This window comes from Rhinolophus ferrumequinum, chromosome 6, assembly GCF_004115265.2.
Source record: "Rhinolophus ferrumequinum isolate MPI-CBG mRhiFer1 chromosome 6, mRhiFer1_v1.p, whole genome shotgun sequence".
Classification (NCBI taxonomy): domain Eukaryota; kingdom Metazoa; phylum Chordata; class Mammalia; order Chiroptera; family Rhinolophidae; genus Rhinolophus; species Rhinolophus ferrumequinum.
In genome coordinates this window covers 71,742,423-71,768,193 of record NC_046289.1, presented here as the reverse complement: position 1 = coordinate 71,768,193, position 25,771 = coordinate 71,742,423, and the positions used below count along the sequence as shown (strand labels likewise).

Sequence of the window (25,771 nt, the reverse complement as noted above, 5' to 3'; positions counted from 1 at the left end):
TACTTTTTGCCTTGCCTAGTTTTTCCTTCCATCTTCATGAAGTCTCACGTCTAACTCTAGCTCTGGCCTCGCTTATTCTCCCAGATTTACGTCCTGGACCCTCCTTCCAGACGCTAGATGGGGTGAGGAGAGGCAGCTTTTTCAGACTTCAGCCCACATTGCTGAGTTCCACCAAACCCCGTCCGAACGGGTGTAGCCACGTGCTCGACTCTCGAGGGAACCGGATTGGAGCCCGAGGGCCGGAGCGCGGTTCGGTGGCAACACTGTAGGGTCCTGAGCCCCAGGACAGACGCACAGGAAGTGTATCGGTCCCATGCTACCAGTACCTCGTGCGAGCAGAAGATCCTAGGGCAGGACTGGTCGGCAACAAAATACCGGGAGCTGGAGTCAGTTGGAGGTGAGCCAGTCTGGCGCGTTTTGGGCTATTCCAGACCCCTCGCAGTTTTCCTGAATGAGAGTCGAGTTTTCCATCTCCCCAAATTTGCCTAAATTGTTTGCTGGGTCTGGAATTCTCTGCCCAGTCTCATCCCAATTCACGTCAAATCCTGTCCCTCCCTCCTGATCTGGCTCGAAATCTTTTTTCATGCAACTATAAAAATATATAAACAGCTAAATACATTTTTAGACCTCCTTTTGCATGGATGTGGGTATAGTGTGGGTCAGACACTCGGGCTGAAAGTCCTAGTTAAGGGGTTTGTCCCACAAATTAGTCCCGAAGGCCGCAGAACACACACGAGTACGTACATGTATACAATAGTCTATACCAACGAATGGTCTTGAGTCTCCGACCTTTGAAACCTCAGGCAGCTGGGTTGCCAACCAGACACCAGAACAAATAACGTCTTAGAGAAGGAATCAAAACCTTGCCACTTGGTTAGGGGAATTGTTGCACACTTTAACAACCATCACCGACCGGATCAATTTTTCATGAGGTGATGTAGGATCTGGAGAAAGCGACTCCGAAAGATAGAGAATGAAAGAAACCGAGTGCAACAGCTAATCCAAAACGTTAGCTCCTCCTTCGAGCCGGAATCGAACCAGCGACCTAAGGATAACTAGACAGGAATGTGCTACAGTCCTCCGCTCTACCAGCTGAGCTATCGAAGGGAGAACTGAGGCTTGCGTTGTGTAATCTCCTATTCAGGATATCGATAAACAGAGGCGTGTATGACATAGCCCTGTGATTATTGGCAAGTGGACAGAGTAACCATGTCGTGAGAACGTCCTGCATTCGCAGTTCACTCGCAGTTCTGGAGACAGCCCTTCTAGAGGCGGATTCTCCTGTTTCACCGAGGGGCTTCCAAGCCGAGCCAACACGTGGGCTCTTCACAGGCGCCGCGAGAGCGGGTGGATCCCGAGGCAGCCCGCGGAGAGTGGGTGTGGGGGGGTCTGTTCGACCCGCGGGCTATTGTCCTCACCGAGCTTGCAGACCCGGGGCCTCCCTGGCATGATGTGTGTCTAGACTGGGAGCGGCCACCCAGGCATCAGAGAACTGGGGGCTGGGGCTGTGGGACAATTTTGACCGCGCAACTCGGAGCCCAGGGAGAAGGGCGCGGGCCCCCCTCATTTCCTCACTTCCTGCGCTCGCCTCCGAACCCCGGCCAGCCGCAGCTCCCTTCCGCTCACACATCGGCAGACTCGGGGACCCAGAGCATGTGGACTAGAGTCTATACCGGTAAGCCCAGTGTTTCTGTGAGAACTGACTTCTGGTGAAAATATTTTTAAGGTTTTCCAAACAGGAAGCCACAGTTTCTTTGAGTCAATAACAAATTTAGTGACCCAACCTGAATTTTCCCCGCTGAGATCCTGAATTGTTGGAAAACCCACAGAAACATGAAACCTTGCCAGATTGCCCACGTTCTGCCGGACGGCTGACGCCCGCAGGAGAATCTCGTTCTGGGCTGCACGCCTGCCCAGAGCGGGCGTTGGGGGCTCGATCCCATTCTCTTAGCCCACTGTCCTCCTCCCGGCTCCGGTTCCGGCCGCGCTGCGGGTTCTCGCAGCGCGCGGGTCCACACAGGCCAGCAGCGATTCCCTGAGCTTGTAATGTACTCGGTTACAACCCAGGTAGCAAAGCACCCCTTGCACACTGGCACAGGAACAAGAGAGGAAGCCGTTCTACTCAGTGGTGTTTATTGAGGAGGTCTGGAGTGCGGAGAGAAGATACAAAGAGCAGAATTTCCACAGAAGTGAAGGTTACCGGAGAAAGGAAGGCGGGGGGTGAGAAGAATATTAAAATAATAAAGAACACTGACAAGGCCCCAGCGAGATTTGAACTCGCGACCCCTGGTTTACAAGACCAGTGCTCTAACCCCTGAGCTATAGGGCCTGACGGCTAGCGCCCTCGATTCTCCCCTGAAAAGGAAGACTTTCATGCTGGGCTTTCATTAGTGTTTCTGAGTGTTGGAATCCAACAAAGCCCGAATGTCATTTCAGTCTGTTTCTCAACTATTGGAATTCAGTCTGCAGGTTCTTGCTGGGGATCGCACAATATTGGGGTCAGTGACAGAACCACCGCTATTTTAAGATTAGAGAAATCTACCCAACCCAACACAGTCTAACAAAGTGAAAGACCTTTTTTTTGCGCTCCCAGCAGCTGTTTGTGAAAACTAAGCGAAACCCGGTACAGAGAAAGTTGCCTACCACAGTTCTCTGCCTTAAATTCCTTAGACAGAGGGACCTTTCTCACAGCTCAAGTCTCAGCGCCAGACCAGGCATTCATTAACTAGCTGTTTAATTCATCCCTTTATTCATCAGACACTGAATTCTAATTCTGTGCTAGGCTCTGAAGTAGAAACACGGCATCCATATAGGGTTTTTACCTTGAAGTCATTGTCATGGTTTTGTGGAATACAAGAACTTTAGTTTTCATGAAGAGAACAAAAGTAGCTGTGCCAGGTGTGAGGGGACGGTGGACAGTGCCAAGATTTACAAATTTACAGAGTGAGCGATGATAGACACAGGCCTTCAGGGGAGGATGGGCTTGAGCGGCACTTTGAAGGGAGGTTAAGACTTACACAAGTTTGAGGGCAGTGTGATCTCTGGTAGGAGAAAAGTTATGAGCAAAGTTTGAGAAAAAGACTGAAGCATTAAAGGGGCCAAGGCAGAGAGCACTGGCTGGGGCAGATAACTGCCCTCCTGAAAGCGAGAGAAGGTAAGAACACAGGCTAGTAGGAGACAGAGAGATTTCTGGAATGAAATTTTGTCCTTTTAAAAAGTGAAAATGGAAATTCACCAAGCATAGATATACAGAATGAATTGAAGGGACGAGACACTAGAGTCAAGGGAACACCAGAGATTGGCCATGGTGCAAACGCTCAAACGTAAAGCTGCAAGAGGGCAACAGTTACGGACTGGAAAGGAAAAAAATGAATGGAGGAGACACAGCGAAGACAGATTCTGCTGAAGTTAGACATGAATAAAGAAGAAATAAGAGACAATAAAGAGGAAAGAGCCAGGGAGGACTCTAAAATATCAACGCTTGAAGAAACAAGAACATAGATGCAGAGGAAAAAAAAAGTCTAAAGGAGACATGGGTATCTGGAGAGGGCAGAGGGATAGGAGGATTTAAGTAGGCTGAATCTGAGGTGACTGTTTTTCCCAATGGTTAAGGTGTCAGATTCTTGGCTATGGGATTTCATAAATCTGTAGATTGTTGTCCTTTCTTCAGTTCTGGAAAATACCCAGCCATGTTTTCAAACGTTGTTGCTCTATTTTTTTCCCTCCATTTATAAAACTGATATTAAACCTATATTAGACCTTCACACCCTGTCCTCCATTTCTTTTAACCTCTCTTCCACATTTTCTATCTCTTTGTCTTTCAATGTTGCATTCTGGATTACATGTTCTTACCCATAATCTATCAATTCTCCCTACAGCTGTTAAATCTACCCACTGACTCAATTATAATTATAAATTATAATTTTCAATTCTAGAAGTTCAATTTAATTCCTTTTTAAAACTACTAGGCCAATTTTTTTCTGGTTTTATTGAGATATAGTTGACATACATCACTATATAAGCTTAAGGTATACAGCATAATGGTTTGACTTACATATATTGTGAAATGATTACCACTTTAAATTTGGTTAGCATCCATCATCTCATATAGATACAATAAAAAGAGAAAGAAAAAATTTTTCCTTATGATAAGAACACTTTGGATTTGCTCTCTTAATTATTTTCAAATATATCATGCAGCATTGTTAACAATTTTCATAGTAATTATGCTGTACATTACATGTACTTAAAAACTTATTTATCTAATAACTGGAAGCTTGTATTTCTTGACCATCTTTCTCCTATTTCCCCCTCCCAACACCCTTCACCTTTGATAACCACAAATCAGATCCCATTTTTCTATGAGCTTGGGTTTTATTTTAGATCTCACATATAAGTAAGATCTTACAGTATTAGTTTTTCTCTTTCTGACTTATTTTACATAGCATAATGCCCTCAAGGTCCATCTATGTTGTTGCAAATTGCAGGATTTCCTCTTTTCTATGGCCGAATATTATTCCATTGTATACACATACCACAACTTCTTTATCCATTAATCTTTATCCACTTAGGTTGCTTCTATGTCTTGGCTGCTGTAAATAATAAATAATGCTGCTTGTGAACATGAGGTTGTAGATCATCTTTTTTTTCTCAAATTTAAATCATTTTGTATTTAAGCACTGATTTTACAAAACGTGGTATAAAGGTGAACTAAATTTACAACTTAATTTGTTCATGTAAATTGCCTTCAAAATACATTGCATCTAAGATATGTATAAGATTTCACATGCATTTTGGAAGAAATCACACAGAAACAGCTACTTTTTCAATAAACTTGGCCAGTTTCACATCTCTTTTGGTCAGTCCACCACTGTTATGTGAGGTGAGAGTTATCTGGACCTTGTTGTACACATTGAACCATTCTGGGTGATGATTCATCTTCTCTGCTTGTAGGGCAACTTGTGACATAAAGAGAAATGTCTGATTAAAATTTTTGAAGGAGAACTTTTTGTAGATGGCATCTCTCTCACTTAATTCCGACCATGGTGTTGCTTTAAGGTCAAGTGTAACTTGTTTCCTCTCCTCTGCTGTCAACCAATGGGCATCCGCTGACATGGTCAGGAGACCTGGGGTCCAGCCCCGCAGCTCCACCAGCAAACACCATGTCACCCCGCCCTGCCCTCCCCCAACTCCTATGCCCCCAGAGCTGCCGCCATGGCCGCATGCCAAGGGCTGCCCCTAGATAATCTTTTTGAATTAATGTTTTCATTTCCTTTGGATATATTCCCAGAAGACGGATTGCTAGATCATATGGTAGTTCTATTTTTAATTTTTTGAGGATTCTCCATACTGTTTTCCATAGTGGCTACACCAGTTTGCAATCCCACCAACAGGCCAAATTGTAATTTTCTATTCCTCGCAAATATTTGCCAGCTTATCTGTTATTTCTTTAAACATGGCAATTATAGCTGTTTTAACATCTATAACTGATAATCCCAATGTTATTTTATCTGTTGTTTTAATTGATTCTTACTCATGTCACTTTGTTTCCTTGTGTAATTGGTCATCTTTGAATGTCTACTGCTCAATATCTTTGCAAAATTAGATACAGTGAATTTTTGAGGCCAGGATGAAGCTCTCTTCCCGAAAAAAGAAATCTGTATATTTCTTTTATTTTTCATAGGCACCTGGAGCACTATCAACCCAGAAGGACCCTAAAAAAAAAGTTCATGACCAGACATTACGTGGGCTTCCAAAATGATGTAAACCCAAGATGCAAATCAGGGAGAAGGTAAACCTGTGGTCATAGCTTCTCAGGAAAAGTTGAAAGCTTATCCTTTCTATTTTCCCTTGCTACACTCAGATGATTTCTGCTGCACTTCACAACAATTACTGGAAATGGGAGGATAGCAGTAGGTTTGCTTCTTGTTCACCTGTATTTTATAGGAATAGCTCTTTGGATTTTCAACCTAATGTTTGGGAAAGTGTCTTACTAGACTTTCTACCTTTGGTGGTTGCTGGTCATGACATCTGTCCCTCTTGTTTCTCCCACCCAAAGAGGCTGCCAAAACTGTACCCCAGTTTTGCAGTAATTGCAAATGTCTTCAGTGCTACAAAGGTCAATGCTCCCCTTACCTCTTGGATTCCATATTTTCCTTAGATTCTGGCCTATTAGTTGTTTGCTATCATATCAGTATCTTGATGCTTTTAAGGAGATATGGTAAAATTGTATCCAATATTTTTATCACTTTTCCTCCAGGAGGTTGGTCCAAATAATTAGCCCAAAATTACTAGAAAGGAAATTGGAGTTGTAGTAGCTGTTATGGTTTGGGGTGATAATAACATGTCAATTGTTGGTTTATAGATTGTAACAAATGTATCACTCTGGTGTGGTATGTTAATCAATCACATTCTACCACGTGGACTGAGAAGCAGAGAAAGCATTACTCCAGAAAGCGTGTAAGTGAGAGAATGCCAAGGCACATGAAAGAGGAGAGGTGATAGCGAGAAAGGGAGCCTAGATACTTTCCAAGTTCCTAGCTATGGCCCACTCCAGAGGGAGACCTCACTGCATTCCACTCTTGGAATCTATGAGACTTCCCTGAATCCTTACAGAAACACCCCTTTTTATTTTAGCAAAAATTATTTTCAACTTAAAGACTCTTAATTAACATTGAAGATACTTTCAGTATGTGCCTCTTTACCTTACTGCTTTTGTCTTCTAATATTTAAACCAACACTTATCAAATAACAGTTGAGGATGGGGCCCTCCTGATGAGATTGGAGCCCTTATAAGAAGAGACACCAGAGAGCTTGCTTTCTCTGTCTATTTCTCTGCCATGTGAGGACACAGTGAGAAAGTGTCTATCTGCAAGCTGGGAAGAAAGGTCTCACCAGACCCCACCATGTTGGCACCCTGATGTTGGACTTCCAGCCCCCAGAACTGTGAGAAAATAAAGTTTTGTTGTTTAAGTCACCCAGTCAATGGTATTATGTATGGCAGTCCAAACTGACTATGACAAAAAACTTAAATGCATATTACTAAGTGAAATCTGAAAAGGCTACATACTGTATGATTCCAACTATATGACATTCTGGACAAAGGAAAATCTATGGACAAAGTGAAAAAATCCATGTTTGCCAGGGGTTGGGAGAGACAGGGATGATATGCAAAGTACAGAAGTTTTTTTAGAGCAGTGAAACTATTCCATTTGATACAGTGGATATATGTCATTATATATTTGTGAAAACCCATAGAATGTGCAACACCAAGAGTGAACTTTAGTATAAATTATGATTTGGGGTGATAATAATATGTCAATGTTGGTTCATCAAGTGTAGCAAATGTACAACTCTGGTGTAGAGTGTTGACGGTGAAAGAGGCTGGGGGTGGGGGGGGCAGGAGGTATATGGGAGTTCTGTACTTTTTACTCAATTTTTCCGTGAACCTAAAACTGCTCTAAAAAATAAATTCTATTTAAAGACCCCACAATATTTCTGAATTTATATGTACCTAATAATATAACTTGAAGATATAAAAAGCAAAAGTTGACAGAACTAAGAGGAGAAATCAAAAAATACATAATCATCATTGGATATTTGAACAATCTTCTCTCTTAGTAAGTGATAAACAAGTAGTCAAAAAATCAGTAAAGACATTGAACATTGGACCAACACAGTAACCCAAAACTGGTATTAAGTGATAATTGGATAGATTTCTAAAAACAGACATTTTGCATAAAGTTTACTATCCATCCTTTGATAGCTCAGTTGACAGAGTGGAGGACAGGAAGATGTATACCCTGGAAGACATCCTCAGTCCTCTGATTAAGGCTCAAAGGAAAATACAGGTATCTTGCATACTCCTATCAAGGGTGTAGACTTCACTTTGTCTAAGTTCATAAAATGGACACAATAAAAAATACACATGGACTTAGAAGATCAAGTGAGATAGACTGTAAATATAAACTGTGTTTATAATTTATTTGGTTTCTCTGAATACTGAGCACAGTTGTTGCAGGATCTATGCTGCCAGAGTCATGCAGAGGTCTATAGTAAGTTTCTGAAATTGGGAGACAAAGTATTCTACATTTGAGAGTCAAACAAGAAAGAAGGCAAAAAATAGTGGATGAGATTCCCTATTCTTGGGCTGACATCTTGCAGGTGCATTGTTCCTGGACCTCAGACTCCCCAGGTTTCAAGTCTCAAGTTCTGTCACAGATGAGAAAGATCCCTGGCAGCGAGGGTCCCAGTGAGCTCAGGTAGTTATTTTGGACACGTGCAGAGGTTTCCATGTGGCCCAGGAGAGGGTTAGGTTGCAAAAGCATTTCTCCTAGCTTCTCCTGAATACTCATTTGACATTATGTCATGCCCAACATAGCCAGAGACCTCAGAAGATAGCATAGTTTGATTCCATTTTTGTGCAGTTCATCTGAGACCTCAGTGTTTATACAGCTGGCATCCTAGGGTCGACTGTCTTATACATGTCCTATGGGTAGTAAAGTGGCCACTACGGTTCCCCAGTATCGGAAGGCCCATTTCCCTGTCCTTAACAGTAGGCTTCACTATTTTGCCAGGCTTTTCCTTGTCATTTGTAAATGAGGCCTCTTGTTTATTCCCAGTGCTACCACACTGAGCACAAATCTCTTCCCTGATACTACTCTCAAGAGGTCTGTAGGTCTTTGACTCCTCCAATTCTCCTTCCTCACTTCTATAAGAATTCCAAAATACAACACTGATCTTTACTGCAGTGGTTCTCAAAGCATGGTCCCTGGATTAGTAGCACCAGCATCACCTAGCAACATACTAGAAATGAAACTTCTCAGGTACCAGGTTTACTGAATCAGAAATTCCAGGAGTTGACTCCAGCAATCTGTCTTTTTTATTAGAACAAGCCCTGCAGGTGATTGTGATGCATGCTAGGTTGAGAACCACTGCTGCTTAAAACTTGGCATCCTTCTCTCCAGTAATCTCTCTCCATACCAGAAGGGAGCTCCAGCTCCAATATGCTTACACCGCGACCTTTGAAAATGCATTGCAATTCTTGTTCAGAGATCCCACAGATTTCAGAGTTAGCAATCTTCCTTCCATGCCTGCTTCCTCCACTTTTATGTTGAAACTTATGGGATTTCAGGAGGAGATCTGAGTCCAAATTTCCTCCCTTTTTAAGGACACCAGTCGTATTGGATTAGGGCCTATATTAAGGACCTCATTTTAACTTGATTACCTCTGTAAAGACCCTATTTCCAAATAAGGTCACATTTTGAGGTACTGAGAATTAGAACTTCTATATATTTTTTTTTGGGGAAAACATTCCATCCATAACAAAGACCCTAGAATTTTGTGGGAGGCTTTTCTGAATATACCCTTTATGTGTCCTGAAAACCTCCGGTACCATCATGGGATTAATTTTCCCGTCTCTTGGGAAGCATAAGTGATTAAGAGACAATGACTATTGTCTACTTTAAAAAGTTAAGCCAGATCTGGGGGCTTCTTCCGTAATGTAGACTGTATATTTGCAAGGGAGAGTGAAACATAGAACCTGAACATACAGAACATCCCTGTTTAAAGCCTCTTTGTGGAAATTTGCCCCCAAATATTATTAATTTTATCAAATGAAGGATGTAATTGGATGTCACCAGGGAGCCACAATTTCTGCCCTTGGAAGGCAGAAAACTGCTCCAAACATCCCCGAGCTTTTGGTGAGACAGTCACCTGTTTTTCTCTGCAAGTCTAGGCAGTAGTCGTGAATTAAATCCTCTGCTACTGCCACACACTAGCAAAAGAGACACATTTCTGCCTATTGGTGTTCTGTAATTTCCACCTCGTTGTAATCAAAAGGAGCAAGAGTCCCTTTTCACATAGGGACCATGGAAATTCGAGTTGGGTGGACCCTAAGACAGAAGCTCTAACGTTTGAGGTGAGGCTCAGACTGACGTGTGGCTATTCTTCCCTGTGTCAAGAGGAGTGGGAATGTGAATCTATTTTTCTCGCCCATTCTGGCCCTGCTTCCATGCTCCTGACACGAGGCCTGAAGGAGAGGATGAGGAGCAGAAGCACACTGAGTTCTCAGGCATTAGAGCACCAGCCAGGGCTCAGAATCTGGGCTCAGTCCCTAGGGAAGGGTGGGGGCGGGGATCCCGTCATCTCCTTCCCGATTAGCCAGTAACCACAGCCGTCTCGTGGCGGACCGCGCCCCTAAGACAGCGCAGGGGAAAGGGACCCCTCTCTGGGAGACGCAGAGATTTACGTTCCAAAGAAAAGCACCGGAGGCTTCCCAGCTGCAGGAACCGATCCAACTTGAAAGGCACGCAGAACTGGGGGAGGAAGACGGCAGACTCGGCTCAGGCCTAATGAAGGAGCTGGCATGCTTTAGCCCTGACTGCCTGCACGTTAGGTCTCAGGGAGTAAAAGGCAACTAGGAGACAGGAATTTTTCTTGGTTGTTTAACGCACAGCGTACGCCTTCAAGAGATGCGAAGACTCATCTCCCGGTTTCAGAACCGAAAAGTATCAAACTCAAAAAGTAGCCAAGAACTGAAGTCCAGGCGCGAGGTAGAGCCAGCGAAAGACAGCTTTGCTGTTCTTCGTTGCACACCACAATCTTCAGCACTACCCCCAAGCAATCTGGAGCCTAAACCAGGGAGTTCACTGGTCCGTTGCATAAATAAATGAACCTTTGGGTGCTTACTGGGCTTCAGGCCGATGCTGACGCGATCCCTGCCTTTCTGAAGACAATACGGTCTAGATCCCAAGAGATTTGCTTCCTTCCGGAGCAGCCAGTTTGTTTTGAAGATCTCTCCTGGGATGAGAAGAGCTGTTCAAGGTGGGAGGATGTCGGTTCGAGTCCTCGTGGAGCGGAAGAGAGAATAATTTACTTAGCGTCCTTCATTGATATTTAGAATCAGAGTTTAGAGTTGGAAGTATAGAAGACTGAAAATTTCTGGCAAAATGATATAATTGCTAATTATAGAGAAAACCACTTTGTAGTCTTGGTGGTGTGGCCGAGCGGCCTAAGGCGCTGGATTTAGGCTCCAGTCTCTTTGGAGGCGTGTGTTTGAATCCCACCGCTACCCGTGACTTGTTTTTAACTAGATGATAACTGTTGATGTTATCACTCCGGTTAAACGTTCTGTAAATTCACGCAGGGGGTCCCCTAGTATCTGACTTTTTTGAACACTGACCTCTGGACTGGGAGGATGAGACCAGTGAATGAATGATTCACACATAGCTTCCCGCAAGGCAGCTCACAGGTCAGTCTGATACTTGGACCACCAAAAGAACCACTTCTTCCGATCTACGTGTTCTGTTTGGAAGGGATCCCATAAGGTCTTGCCAAAGGGATGACATTTAAGCTAGGGCGTTCAAGTCAAGAGAGGAGAGGTAGAGAGTCTTGGAACCTTGAAAGTGCAGGGTGTGTCCTATAAAGTGGGGCACAGAGGCAGCAAGAAGTGAAGTGAGCCTTTGACTCGTCATATGTTCCTAAGTGATCACTCGGAATACTTTCCCAAGTATTCACTCAGAATACATTCGTAAGTATTCACTCAGAAAAAAACGTCCCACGCAGAGCTGAAGAAGATATTTGGTCAGTTGCACACAGCACCAAAAGTGTCCCTGTTGCTATCTTTCAGAACCCTACTGTGTTTCCCACAAGATGTTCTCTTATTTCTCCACCTGCCGCTGGTCTCCCCACTACAAGGGCACTCCCCCCACCCCACCACTGTCACCCACCCTCTCTTTTCATCTCTCTCTCCAGGCCCACCTCCAGCAAAGGAGATGGTTAATCAGGAAGTGAATCATCAAGGGAGGTAACTGCTCGTCAACTCAGAGAAGTGATTCAACCCCCAGACTTGAGCCAGCCAAGGAAGGCCATTCTGACCCCCACCTAGCCGACAAAGAGTGCTAGGATGGGTTCAAAGTTAGAATTTGAACTTAAAAAGGAACATTCTCACTTTTTGACCCTTGAGGGCAGCGCCCTTCCGGCCTGGTGTGCATGGCCTTTGATACCTAGAGAGTACTTTGGGCTCCACTGCACCCAGGTTTGAATCCAAACATTGTTCCTTCCTCTGGGCTTTGAGAAGGAGTCACTGGTTAATTTTAGTAGGTGGTAATGGAACCTGACTGGCCTGTGGTCTAAAAGAGGCAAGAGTTAAGTTTGTTTATGTGGCTTGTTACTTTAGTTAACCTTGACGATAGTAACATTTTGTACTGGATAATTCTTTACTGTGAGGGTCTGTTATGTATTTTATAGGGTGTTTAGCAGCATTCCTGGCCTTTACCCACTAGATACCAGTAGTACTATCCCAGCTGTGACAACCAAAAACATCTCCAGACATTGTCAAATGTCCCCTAGGAGAAAAGACTAAAGGTGCAACTATTATCTCCTGTGTGTATTTGTCTTTCCAGTCTATTAACAGTGTCTTTTGAAAGGCAGAGATTCTTAATTTTGATGAAATATAATTAATCATGTTTTTCTTTTATGGGTCATGCTTTTGATGTTGCATCGAAGACATCTTTCCCCAACACAACTTGACAAAGATTGAATTCTAAATATTTTACAGTTTTGGTTTATGATCCATTTTGAGTTAATTTTTGTATACGGTGTGACAGAGAGACCTAGAGGGACTAGGAAAGAGCCCTTTCTATATTTGTGGTTTCTCATTTTAATCTATGAACAACCTCACTTTATTCTGGTACACCATCCCTGGCAATCCACATGCAGTGGTTTGTGGTCTGGCAATGGCAAACAAGTAGTATCTGGTGACTGCCATCCAGGCATTAACCCCACACTGAACTTTATTGGCTGCGATGCAGCAGGCATATGGAGAACAAGCTGCTGGCCCAAGCAGATTTTGAATTAACAGGCAGGACAAGTAAGATGTCCTTAAAAGAAGTAGAATGGCTTATTGGAATATCCTCAGGCACTGGAGATATGTTGGCTGCACTTGGGAAACGTGACAAAATATTGATACTCCAATACAACCCATAGAGATTCTGACGTCATTGGTCTAGGGTGTGGCCTCGAGGTCACAAGTTCCACACGTGATTCTAAAGAACAGCCAGGGTTGAGAACTACTGCTCTAGGGATATAATTCTTATTTTAGATGCGATGTGCCAAGTTAAAACCTGATTGAGCCCTAATTCTCTTTTGAAAAAATGGTGTCAGCCATCAAATGAAAGTTATGTGTAAAGGAGGACAGACACTTTTGTGATAGTAAAAATTGCCTGATGGGAGAGGGTAGCTGCAGGTATTGGAAGCCCAAGTCTGGCCTCTGTATAGCTGCAGGACTTTCTCCTATCACTTCTCACCAAAACGTTTTCCTTGGGAAAATGAGCATACTCGTATTGTGTCACTGGGCTAGGAGGAAGGCCTAGAGATGGTGTTCCTTCTGGGGCCTGGGCATAACTTTGCAGGGGTGTATTGATGGCTCTGCTGGGGGAGACACTGAGTTTGTCAGCAGGGAGCTTTAGCGCTGTCCTCTGTTCTTGACATTTCCCTGCAAAGTTCCAGAACAACAAGAACCGGACTCAAAGGATCAATTTGCAATGTTGAGATGCCCTGGGAGACCCTTAAACTGTCAAATTAAAATGGTGTTATCATCTGCGCTCTCTCTGTCTGTCTGTCTGTCTCTCTCTCTCAACAGAAAGAAGACATCTCCAAGTGTCTTAGGAACAGAGTGTAAAACCATGTGAGGGCTTTCACCTTCTCTGAAGAAATAATTTGGCGGAGCCTGTGTGCATGCTTTGCTATCTCAGTTGGTAAAAGGGAGGGCTGTAGAGTTCCATTGGCATCTTTAGTTTGTTGGTTAGATTCCAGCACTAAGTAGGTGCTCAATCATTTGCAAATCCTTAAAACTCTGTTATGAGTCATACTCCTTCGAAGCTAGGATTTTGTGGCCTTAACTAGCTTCAACCTTTGTTTATCTTCCTAAGAAATTTGTGGCAAGTTTGAAAGGAAGCCAACCAACAAGAATTAAACAATCAACACGTGCAAAAGGCAGGCAGCCCCAGTGTGTGATACAGATTTCATAGGCCCTGCCCCTCTGCTGAGTGACTGGGCTTCCCTCACATCTGTGGGGATTCGAGGGCTCAGGGTGACACAGAATTCAGCGATTGTGACTTTGTGATGCAGGAATTGGGGGTTGTGGTCCTGTTTCCAAGAGGGTGGGTCAGAGAGGGCAATGTCTGGGCATGCAGCTATCCTGCCAATCCTCGGTCCTCGCCAGGTCAGGTGTAAGTCCTTGAAGCAGGAACAGCTGAAGGAAGGGATGAGGGTCATAAACTGGTACCTGGAAACTCCTAGTCTGGTACCCACAAGGCATTTCTGGATCATCTGGAAATGGCTGTTGAATGGGACCTGTTTCATCAGAATCTCTGAATGGTGTGGACCGAGATATACAGATACAGATATCTTTAATTCCCCAGGTGATTGATTCTAAGGCTGTTTGGACTCCATTGACTTCAAGATTTTCAGAACTTCATAAGGGCAGGTGGAACAGCTACCTTCCCAGGTGGTTCCAAAAACTCGATTTCTCCACTTTGTCTTCTAAAATAAAATGCCTTATTTGGTGTTTACATCACCACTAAGAAACAAATCCTAGTCAATTGACATGCTGTCTGACATATATGGTAGATCGGAAGACATTCTAGATCACCAGTTCGATTCCAGCTCGAAGGAGATGTTCAAGTTTTCTGTATATCAGTGGTACTCAACCATGGGTGATTTTACCTGCCCCTTTCCAAAGAGGAAAAAAATAGCAAGTTGTAAAGTATTGAGAACCATATAGGCTTAGGATTTTTCAGTAGCAACTCTGGAAGCTTGCAGACAAGGAAGAAAATGCTTCAAAATAGTGAAGGAAGATGTTTTCTAACAATTCTATAACCAGTCACATTATCAGTTAAGCAGTAGTGTAGAATGCATTTTCAGACAGTCTAAAAGATCTGAAAGGCTTCAGGTTTCAAAAATTACATTTTTTGGGGGGAGGGGTAACAAATTACAAAAAGATTACCACAAAATTTATAAGGTCTCAAAAATTTACTTCCTACACATTCTCATGAAATTGTTGCGTGATCTAAACAAAGAGAAAGACAGAAAACAGGGATAGTACACTCTGATATAAGAGAGATGAAGAGAATTCCTGAAACTATGGTGAAACGGGATTCTACCATGCATGAGGGCTTGTATCACTCAAGATGCTTTCTCTCATCATATTCTCTTAAACGTTAGGAAGACAATTCATATTTAGAGAAAAAAATCACTTTGGACAACAAAATCAGACCCTAAAAAATAAGTGAATGCTTTATATATTAAAAACTTATCTTCTGTCTTCATATTTGGAATCAAAAGGTCTATCCTGGGGTGAATTTTTTGGTATCTGTCCTGATGGTGTCCCTTCAACAGTGTCTCTATGTGAGGTTTGACCTCTTATTAAAAAAATCTGACATAACACACTGTTTTCTTCTAGAGAGGTATTAGTGTCAGAAGCTCTAAGGAAGAAATGTAGAGAGTTCTGGACAATGCTAAAAAAATGGTTAACTTTATTAAATAAAGATCGGTTCATTTGAAAAAAATTTTTAAACTATGTGAAAACATGGACAAAGAGCATGTAAATATCCTGTTACATAATGAAATCTTGTAGCTTAGTAAAGTTCTAACAGTATTTGAACTAAAAGGTGAATTGCCAGAAAAATTTCAAGAAAATACTGTCTGAATTTGTTGTGTGATTCAAAAATGAAGGGAAAAGGAAGCCTACTTAGCAGATCTTTTTCATCACATGAGTCTGTTGAACAACTCTGTTGTACAGGATCTTGAAACGTTTCCATTGCTACTTGGGCTTGAGATTGAGTAAGATGATCATCATTTATTTGAAACCATCTGGATGAACTGTAGAAAAAATTTAACTATTTTCTTTCCCTTTCTAAAAAAGTGATTGAATGAGGGACACTTTCTCTGAAGCTTCTGTTCAGTCTATGAATTTGACTTTGAGCCAATGTCAGATCGTACACACAAGATGAGATTTACTGATTTGCCCCTAGAAAAGTTTTGGATTTTTCGCATTTAGAGGAAATTCATCAATATTTTGTTGCACTTTTCGATTTCTTACATGTGTGAGCAGGCTTATTCTGCTTAAGTATAAGTATCAAGGACAAAAACCATCTCATCTCAGTTGAAAATGAAATTTATGTATGCTTATCTCAAGTTTGACTCATAATTGAGTATTTATGCAGCAAACTCAAGTACAGGCTTCACATTAAAAGTTAAATTTCATTAAAAATTTTTTTTTAATTAAAAAAGTTACGTTGTAAAACCTAACACATGTATAGTAATTTTATAATTGTTAGAGATATATTTGAACTTGATCATGTCATTCAGTAAGTAATTTTTTTTCAAAGTGTTGTATAAAATCATGTCATTTAAAATGTATGAATTTGTGTGTCAGTTAAAATGTATGAATCAAGGACTATGGAGTAGGTATCTCCTGTTTGTATTTTAGATTTGCATTGTATTTCTCTGTTCTTTTTAATTCAGTTCTAGCTGCTATTTGTTTTCTCTTGGAAGCTCCCTTTATGTAAATATTTGGTCATGGTATTCTGTCTTGTTTTTCTATGTTATGTACTTCCCTTTTAAAACACGGAAAGGGAAGAAAAGAAGAAAGAGAAAAACTTTGTTCATTTGAAGGAATTTGTCATAATGAAAAAGATAGGCTTTTGCATTCAATGTATTATTTTGAATCCCATTTCCTTAGTTTGAACTGTGATTCTCTGTGTTTGTTGTGGGGTGGCGGGGGGTGGGGGTAAAAACACAGAGACTCCACTACTTTAGGATCAGAAAGCAGGTTGTTGCTGAGAGGGTTGAATTCCTGTTGGAGCAGGTAGCTCATTATTTACACTTCCTCGCTCTAAGTAGCCCACATGGTATTTGACATTCCCCAGTGGCTGGTTTGTTAATTTTGTGGAATTAGAGTTGTTATCTTCAGGGAAGTATTTTAACATTCATTAAATTTTACTGAAGAAATTGTGTATCCCTAAAAACTTAGAGTGTTTAAATAGATACCTGATTGTCACTACATATTTCTGAGTCTTTTTTAGGATGAAAAATTTCAAACATACTAAAAATAGAATAGTATAAGGAATCACAGTGTAATCAATGCATAGTTCCATGAATTACCAATTCATGGCCAAGCTAATTTTATCTAAACCCCCACTCACTTTATTTTGAAGCAAAGTGATACCATACCATTTTGCTGTAACTTGTTTTACTTACAAATTGATACTTAAATATTTTGATATGATTTCTACCACAATAGGATTTTTACTGATGAGGAAAACTGAAGTCAAAGAGATATCAAACAATAATTAAAGCAGAAGTATAATTCAAGAATGTTGCAATTCACTCATTCAACAGATTTGTCAAGCTAATAGTCACCTTAGTTTAAATATTTTCCTTCTGCTCTCTATGTACAGACAAAGTTTTCCAGGGTATCTTGTAAGCAAGAAACAAGGTGAAGAACAGCATAAGAAGGTCACAGGTAAATAAATAAGCATTTTGACACACATATATATTGATATATATATATCTATATATATATATATATCTATATATATAGATATATATATATCACTGGGAAAATGCACAATAAAATAATGAAAATGGTTAATTAGGGAAGGGGATTATGGTATGGATGGGGATGGGGGACTAGGAGTTTTTAATCTATAACTTGTTATGTTTTTATTTTTGAGCCATGTATGTTTTATATTTAAAAATAAATGCAATATATAAATGCAATATTTTCTTCTAACACATTCTATTTAATGCAAAAACTAGGATAGTCCTATGATCAAGTCCATTTGAAAGTATTATAAGCTAAATACCAAAACAATTGTCAATTGGATAATAAGCTATGTAATTTTAAAAAAATTACCTGACTTTGATCTCATCTCTTTCTGCTGTAGCCTTAATCGTTATAGTTCAATTAAAAACTTAAAAACATTTTTTATTTTTTAAAATTTATTTAAATTGCAAGCAAAAACAGTTCATCCATTTCTCCCACCACCTGTCTGTTCTCTGTATCTATGAACATTATTTATTTATTTAGATTCCACATACAAGAGAGATCATATGGTGTTTGTCTTTCTCTGACTTCTTTCACTTAGCATAATGCCCTCAAGTTTCATTCATGTTGCAAATGGTAGGATTTCATTCTTTTTTATGTCTAAATAATATTTCATTGTATTTGTCTATCTATCTATCTATCTATCTATCTATCTATCTATCTATCTATCTATCTCACATTTTCTTTATCCATTCATCCATTGATGGATACTTAGGTTGTTTCCATATCTTGGCTCTTGTAAATAATGCTGCAATGAACATGGGGGTGCATATATCTTTTTGAGCTAGGTTTTCATTTTTGTCAGGTAAATACCCAGCAGTGGAATTTCTGTGTCATATGGTGGTTCTATTCTTAGTTTTTTTTTAGGAATCTCCATACTGTTTTCCATAGTGGCTGTACCAATTTACACTCCCACCAACAGTGCACAAGTGTTCCCTTTTCTCCACATCCTTGCCAACACTATTATTTCTAGTCTTTTTGATAATAGTCATTCTAACAGGCATGAGGTGATATCCCATTGTGGTTTTGACTTGCATTTCCCAGATAATTATTGATATAGAGCAAAAAATTCTCATGTACCTGTTGGCCATCTGTATGTCTCATTTGGAAAAATGTTTATTCAGATCTTCTGCCTATTTTTTTTTTTAATTTTATTGGGGAATATTGGGAAACTGTGTTTCTCCAGGGCCCATCAGTTCCAAGTTGCTGTCCCTCATTCCAGCCGTGGAGGGTGCAGCCCAGCTCCAAGTCCAGTTGCCGTTTTCAATCTTTAGTTGAAGGGGGCACAGCCCACCATCCCATGTGGGAACCGAACTGGCAACCTTGCTGTTCAAAGCTTGTGCTCTAACCAACTGAGCCATCCAGCCGCCCCTCTTCTGCCCATTTTTTAATCAGATGGTTTTCTTTTTGCTATTGAGTTGTATGAATTCTTTATATATTTTGGATATTAGTCCCTTATCTGCTATAAGATTTGCAAATATTTTCTCCCATTCACTAGGTTGCCTTTTCATCTGTTGATGGTTTCCTTTGCTGTACAGAAGCTTTATAGTTTGATGTAGTCCCACTTGTTGATTTTTGCTTTTGTTATTTTTGCTTTTGGTGTCAGATTAAAAAAATCACCACCAAGACCTATGTCGAGGAGCTTACCACCTATGTTTTCTCTAGGAGTTTTATGGTTTCAGGTCCTATGTTCAAGTTTTTAATCAATTTTGAGTTAATTTTGTGTATGGTATAAGATAGTGGTCCTGTTTTATTCTTTTGCATGTGACTGTCCAATTTTCCCATTGTATATTCTTGGGTCCTTTGTCATAAATTAATTGACCATATGTGAGTGGATTTTTTTCCATTCTGTTCCATTGATCTTTGTATCTGTTTTTATGCCAATACCATACTGTTTTAATTACTATAATTTTGAAATATAATTTAAAATCAGGGAGTGTCATGCCTCTGGCTTTGATCTTCTTTCTCAAGATTACTTTGGCTATTCAGGGTCTTTTATGCTTCCATACGGATTTTAGCATTGTTTGTTCTATTTCTGTGAAAAATGTCTTTGGAATTTTGATAAGGATTGTATTGAATCTATATACTGCTTTGGATAGTATGGAATTTTAACAATATTTGTTCTTCCAATCTGTAAGTATGGAATATCTTTTTATTTATTTGTGTGTTTAATTTCTTTCTTAAATATCTTATGGCTTTCAGTGTGCAGGTCTTTCACCTTATTGGTTATATTTATTTCTAGGTATTTTATTCTTTTTGATGTAATTGTTAATGGGATTGTTTTCTTAATTCCTCTTTCTGAGAGTTAATTATTAATGCATAGAAACACAACTGATTTTTGTGTATTGATTTTTATCCTTCAGATTTACTGAATTTATTACTTCTAAGAGTTTTTTAATGGAGTCTTTAGGGTTTTCTATATATAATATCTTGTCATCTATAAATAATGACAGTTTTACTTCTTTCTTTCCAATTTGAAAAGCCTTTTGTTTATTTATTTATTTATTTATTTTGCTTAATTGCTCTGGCTAGGACTTCCAACGCTATGTTGAATAAAAGTGGTGAGAGTGAGCAGCCTAGTCTTTTTCCTGATATTAAATGAAAAGCTTTTCACCACTGAGTATGATGTTAGTTGTGGGTGTTTCATTTATGGCCTTTATTATGTTGAAGTACATTCCCTCTATCCCTGCTTTGTTGAGAGTTTTTGTCATAAATGGATTTTGAATTTTTGTCAAATGCCTTTTTTTTGCATCTACTGAGGTGATCATATGATTTTTATCATTCATTTTGTTAATGTGCTGTATCACATTGACTATTTACAGATTTTGAACCACCCTTGCATTCCCTAGAACAAATCCCACTCGATCATGGTGTTTGATCCTTTTAATGTGTTGTCCAATTTCGTTGGCTAATCTTTTATTGAGGATTTTGCATCCACGTTCATGAGGGATATTGGCCTATAATTTTTTTTTTCTTGTGGCCTCCTTGTCTGGTTTTGGTTTCAGGGTAGTACTGGCCTTGTAAAATTAGTTTGAAAGAGTTCCCTTATCTTCAATTTTTTTGGAAGAGTTTGAGTATTAATTCTTTTAAGAATGTTTGGTAGAATTCACCAGTGAAGCCACCTTGTCCTGGTTTTTTGTTTGTTCGGAGATTTTTGATTACTGATTTGATCTTCTTACTAGTAATTGGTCAGTTCACATTTTCTATTTTATCACTATTCAGTTTTGGTAGGTTGTATGTTTCTAGGAATTTATCCATTCTTTCTATGCTGTCCAATTTGTTGGCATATAATTGTTCATGTTCATAATAGTCTCATATGATCCTTTGTATTACTATGGTATCAGTTGTAACTTCTCTTTGAGTTCTGATTTTATTTATTTGGGTCCTCTTTCTTGGTGAGTCTAGATAAAAATTTGTCAGTTTTGTTCATTTTTTTCAAAGAACTAGCTCTTAGTTTTACTGATCTTTTTTATTGTTGTTTTGGTTTCTATTTTTATTTATTTCTGCTCTAATCTTTGCTATTTCCTTTCTTCTACTAACTTTGGGCTTCATTTGTTATTTTTCTAGTTCCTTGAGGTGTAAAGTTAAGTTGTTTATTTGAGACTTTTCTTGTCTTTTGAGATAGGCATTTACCTCTATGAATTTCCCTCTTTGAGCTGCTTTTGCTGCCTTTTGCTTTAAAATTTAAAAACATGTATGGCTCAAATGTGATTTACTAGCTCTTAGACCTTATGGTCTCTCTTTTTGCTTAGACTTTTCTTTCCCACAGCTCAACAAACAAGAGCATCAGTTTCTAGTTTAATTTTTTTCAGCTTAGCTCATCCAATTCTACCAGTTTTTAGCTCCACTCCTTCCTCAGAATATAAAGTGATGGCACTTCTCATACCTCATCCATGCTTCATTTAGGTATTTTCTTTTCTCTAAAAAGGAGTATGTCTAGAAAGAATGGAATTCAGCCAAATTGAATTCCAGGGGGACCTGTATACTGTTCCTCTCAGCTCAAGATTTCACTGGTGTTCATCTCACAAGAGCAGCTAGTCCTTAAGTCGGGATTCAGAGAATTTTAGCTCACATAATTTATTAAGCACCTAATGTGTGCCAGGGACTGTGCTTTGTGCTGGATATACAGAGATCAAAATATAATTTCTGCCTTAGGAGTGCAGAGTCTGGCAGGGGACACAGATGAAAATGCAGAGTTACAATACAATGGATTAAGTATTGAGACTGAGACCAACAGAATGTGCCACAGTTCAGGTCGGAGAATGGGAAGAGTGATGGGATTGAGAGGGGTGGATGGGGGAAGTTACTCAGAAGAAGTCATATGCACCAGAGTAAATTGAGTTTGAACAGGAGTTAGTCAAGTTTTTAGTCAGGGGCATATATGGAATACAAATGGAAAAATGTTAACGTTGGTTCAGAATTCTAAATAAAGTTTTGAGTGTATGGTATAGTATATGGTATTACTAGAGAATAAAATACAAGGCTGAGAGAAGCAGAAGAAACTGGAGATAATGCAGGGAATCTTCTCCTATCTTATCACACCCTTGGGGTTCCTATCACTTCCCAACCTAGAAGCCAGGGAAGGAATTCCCAATACCATTTTAAGTCTTCAGGGAGAAGATACTATGTCTGTGTTACCTGAGAAATAAACATTTCCTCTGAGTGCCATGTAGGAGAAAATTGGATGATGATTGTGGCCTTCCATAGCTGGTTAAACTCGATTCTTTCTCTTATTCCCACTTTGTTGCCCCAGTACTTTTGCAGGGCTCTGGCTTGTGGTGGTTGACAGATAAAGGCAGAAACATTCCCAGTCATTCACTGTTGAATGAAGTTTCAGCCTCCTTTACAGATTTATCAGTCAATTTCCATTGAATCACAGATCTCCCTTGGTTCTTTTAAGAATTATTTTCTCTTTGTCTTTCTTACTCTCTTATGGTTTTATAGACTCACCATTTTTTCTAGCAGGCACTACTGCTGGCTGGGCTCCTGATGTCTGGATCAACCAATCTCTGTTTTGGAGCATCTCCATTGGAAGCTCAAGTTATGCATGAAGGATCCTACCTTCCAATAGAGGGATTGGTTAGAAGCCAATGACTTCTTTAACCATATCCTTCCCTACACTCCAGCTAATGCCAGGGACCAGGGAAGATAGGTTCTAAAATAGGAAAACGGAGAGTTCATACATAAAACACATCAGCAAAACAGTGAAGACCTGGCTTTGAATGGAACATTTTTTAATCATTAGAGATGAAAAGAACTGTAGGTAAGTGCATTATGTCCTTTCATAGATAGATGAATGGTTTAACACCTTCCTATTCAGCCCTTGCCTTTCAGTCCCATGTTGTTCTTATAGTGACATAGCTTGTGGCATAGTGAGATCATTGTCCTGCACTGGAAGTGTGCCTGTTCAAGCCTAAGGCAGTGATCACATTGCCAAAGACACTCTTTCTAAGGGAAGAGAAAGATGGGCCCCGATGGTTGACTTGCCCATGACCTGAAGAAGGGGCAGCATGATGCAGCCGCCTTAGAATCAGAAAGCCCCTTTGTTTAAAAGGCAGAACAGGAGCATCTGAGGAATTATACCTGGAAGAAAAGCACAAAAGAAGCAGATTATCCCATTGCTGCCTGTTTTCCTGGTCCTCATTGAATGGGAATCATATTCTTCATAAAATCATTTCTCTGAATTTTTTTCCCCCTTGGATGCACAGTGATACAGTTATAATAATGAAGTATCACCATTTAAGATCTGAGAATAGGAGATGTGAAGATGGAGGCTCTTGGCATTTTCATACCTAACTTTTAACTACCCTTTGTGGAAAATCTTTACCAGCTCCAAATTCAATTAGATGAGAACCTCAGATCTTTCAAATCTTAGGAGGATTTGTGATTGGAGAAAGTGGGGATATGTGTGCCCTATCATGATTAAGTAGGTTTCAGGATTGTTCTGGAGAAGACCTGTCCTCACCAAAATTACGTTCATTTTGTTGCACAGGAGGGGAAGGTAATGGCTCCTGCTGGGAACCAGAGCAGTGCTGTGACAGAGTTCATCCTGGCAGGTGTCCCGAATCTCAACAGCACAAAAGCAGAACTGTTTTCTGTCTTCCTTCTTGTCTATCTGGTGACTCTAACAGGCAACATGTTGATTGTTGGGGTGGTAGGAGCTGATACTCGCCTGCAGACTCCCATGTACTTCTTTCTGGGTAACCTGTCCTGCTTAGAGATCTTACTCACTTCCATCATCATTCCCAAGATGCTGAGCAATTTCCTCTCAAGACAACACACTATTTCCTTTGCTGCATGTATTACCCAATTCTATTTCTACTTCTTTCTTGGGGCCTCTGAGTTCTTGCTTTTGGCCGTCATGTCTGTGGATCGCTACCTGGCCATCTGTCACCCTCTGCACTACCCCTGGCTCATGAATGGTACTGTGTGCTTTCAAGTGGCCTTGGCTTGCTGGCTCGGGGGACTTCTGTCAGTGCTTGGCCCCACAGTGGCTGTGTCCTTGCTTCCTTTCTGTGAACAGGATGCTGTGGTGCAGCACTTCTTCTGTGACAGTGGCCCACTGCTCCGCCTGGCATGCACCAACACCAAGAAACTGGAGGAAACTGACTTTATCCTGGCTTCTCTTGTCATTGTGTCCTCACTTATGATTACTGCTGTGTCCTATGGTCACATCATCCTGGCTGTCCTGCGCATCTCCTCTGCTTCAGGCCGTCAGAAAGCCTTCTCTACCTGTACCTCCCACTTGATGGTGGTGACCCTCTTCTATGGAAGTGCCATTTTTCTCTATGTGCGGCCATCACAGAGTGACTCTGTGGATGCTAACTGGGCAGTGACAGTGGTAACGACATTTGTGACACCACTGCTGAATCCATTCATCTATGCCTTTCGCAATGAGCAAGTCAAGGAAGCTTTGAAGGATCTGTTAAGGAAGGTGGTAGCAGGCTTTTGGGGGGATTTTTTACTTGCTAAGAGTTTCAACAAGAAAACAATGAGGTGAAAGTGAATGGATGTAATAACTAGTCTTAACTCTAAGTTTTCTCCATTGTCACTCTCTTTCTTATTGTCATCATGGACATCACCAAATGACTGAGTCCTGGAACTGCTACAGAACTAGAGTCATCAAGTCTATCGTTCTCTTTCAGGCAAAATTCCTTGATTTTATCTCATACATAGATCCATATTATTATTGATATATCATAATCAATACCATCATTACATCATAAGACCCTCCAACCTGTGAAATCTTAACCTAAAAGTCCATGGTCACTAGGGAGTCTGAGGATGGACTTCAGAAAATTTATAAGCCCCATTGGTATGTGAATTTATGTGTTTGAGCTTATATGTATTTGTCTGGGAAGGGACTCTATAGCTCTAATCCAATTCTCAGAGCGATCTATATGTGACCTTCGCCGGAAGTAAAAATGACTAAAATTCTCGGTAGAGTCTTCCAATTGTTCATGAAAATCAAGAATTAAAAAAAATCCTTATAGGGCCAGCCTGGTGGCTCAGGCGGTTGGAGCTCTGTGCTCCTAACTCCGAAGGCTGCCGGTTCAGTTCCCATGTGGGCCAGTGGGCTCTCAACTACAAGGTTGCTGGTTTAGCTCCTTGACTCCTGCAAGGCACGGTGGGCTGCACCCCCTGCAACTAAGATTGAACACAGCACCTTGAGCTGAGCTGCCGCTGAGCTCCCTGATGGCTCAGTCGGTTGGAGCGCATCCTCTCAACCACAAGGTTGCCTGTTTGACTCCTGCAACGGATGATAGGATGTGACCCCTGTAACTAACAACGTCAACTGGACGTGGAGCTGAGCTGTGCCCTCCACAACTAAGATTGAAAAGACAACAACTTGACTTGGAAAAAGACCTGGATGGAAGTACACACTGTTCCCCAATAAAGTCCTGTTCCCTTTCCCCAATAAAAAAAAAAATATTTAAAAAAGTTTATAATCAAAAATGAATAAAAACAAAACTTAGAGATTATCTGGATATTTTTGTGTATACTTTCTCAAAAAAATGCATTTACTGCCAGGTGGGAAAAAGGTAAAACAAATATTAATAAGTGACTTATTCACTTCTCCACAGAAATCCAAGGTGCCTTTGGAAAAGCAGATCAAAGAGAAATTTCATGAATAGTAGCATTTAATATGTTTTTCTAATT

The 25,771-nt window shown here is 40.6% G+C and overlaps 2 protein-coding genes and 2 non-coding genes across 4 annotated transcripts; 1 reads left to right on the top strand and 3 right to left on the bottom strand.

The window, feature by feature from the left end:
- The first annotated feature begins 512 nt into the window (after positions 1-512).
- On the top strand, positions 513-25,102 carry LOC117023367 (olfactory receptor 6S1). The gene is made up of 5 exons (XM_033107998.1): positions 513-1,675; positions 5,684-5,791; positions 17,463-17,527; positions 22,577-22,874; positions 23,604-25,102. The coding sequence occupies exon 5, from the start codon at positions 23,616-23,618 to the stop codon at positions 24,609-24,611; it is 996 nt and encodes a 331-aa protein (XP_032963889.1). The 5' UTR covers positions 513-1,675; positions 5,684-5,791; positions 17,463-17,527; positions 22,577-22,874; positions 23,604-23,615; the 3' UTR covers positions 24,612-25,102.
- TRNAY-GUA (transfer RNA tyrosine (anticodon GUA)) lies at positions 1,018-1,107 on the bottom strand. Its single transcript is given in 2 exon segments — positions 1,018-1,053; positions 1,071-1,107. It is a non-coding gene; the product is annotated as a tRNA-Tyr (tRNA).
- Positions 2,257-2,329, bottom strand: TRNAT-UGU (transfer RNA threonine (anticodon UGU)). The gene has a single exon. It is a non-coding gene; the product is annotated as a tRNA-Thr (tRNA).
- Positions 4,801-5,151, bottom strand: LOC117023370 (pterin-4-alpha-carbinolamine dehydratase 2-like). The gene has a single exon (XM_033108008.1). The coding sequence runs from the start codon at positions 5,113-5,115 to the stop codon at positions 4,804-4,806; it is 312 nt and encodes a 103-aa protein (XP_032963899.1). The 5' UTR covers positions 5,116-5,151; the 3' UTR covers positions 4,801-4,803.
- Positions 25,103-25,771: the final 669 nt, after the last annotated feature.

Bases quoted from the DNA above. Each gene is read 5' to 3' on its own strand.
- LOC117023370 (XM_033108008.1), bottom strand. From the start codon at position 5,115: ATGTCAGCGGATGCCCATTGGTTGACAGCAGAGGAGAGGAAACAAGTT.
- LOC117023367 (XM_033107998.1), top strand. From the start codon at position 23,616: ATGGCTCCTGCTGGGAACCAGAGCAGTGCTGTGACAGAGTTCATCCTG.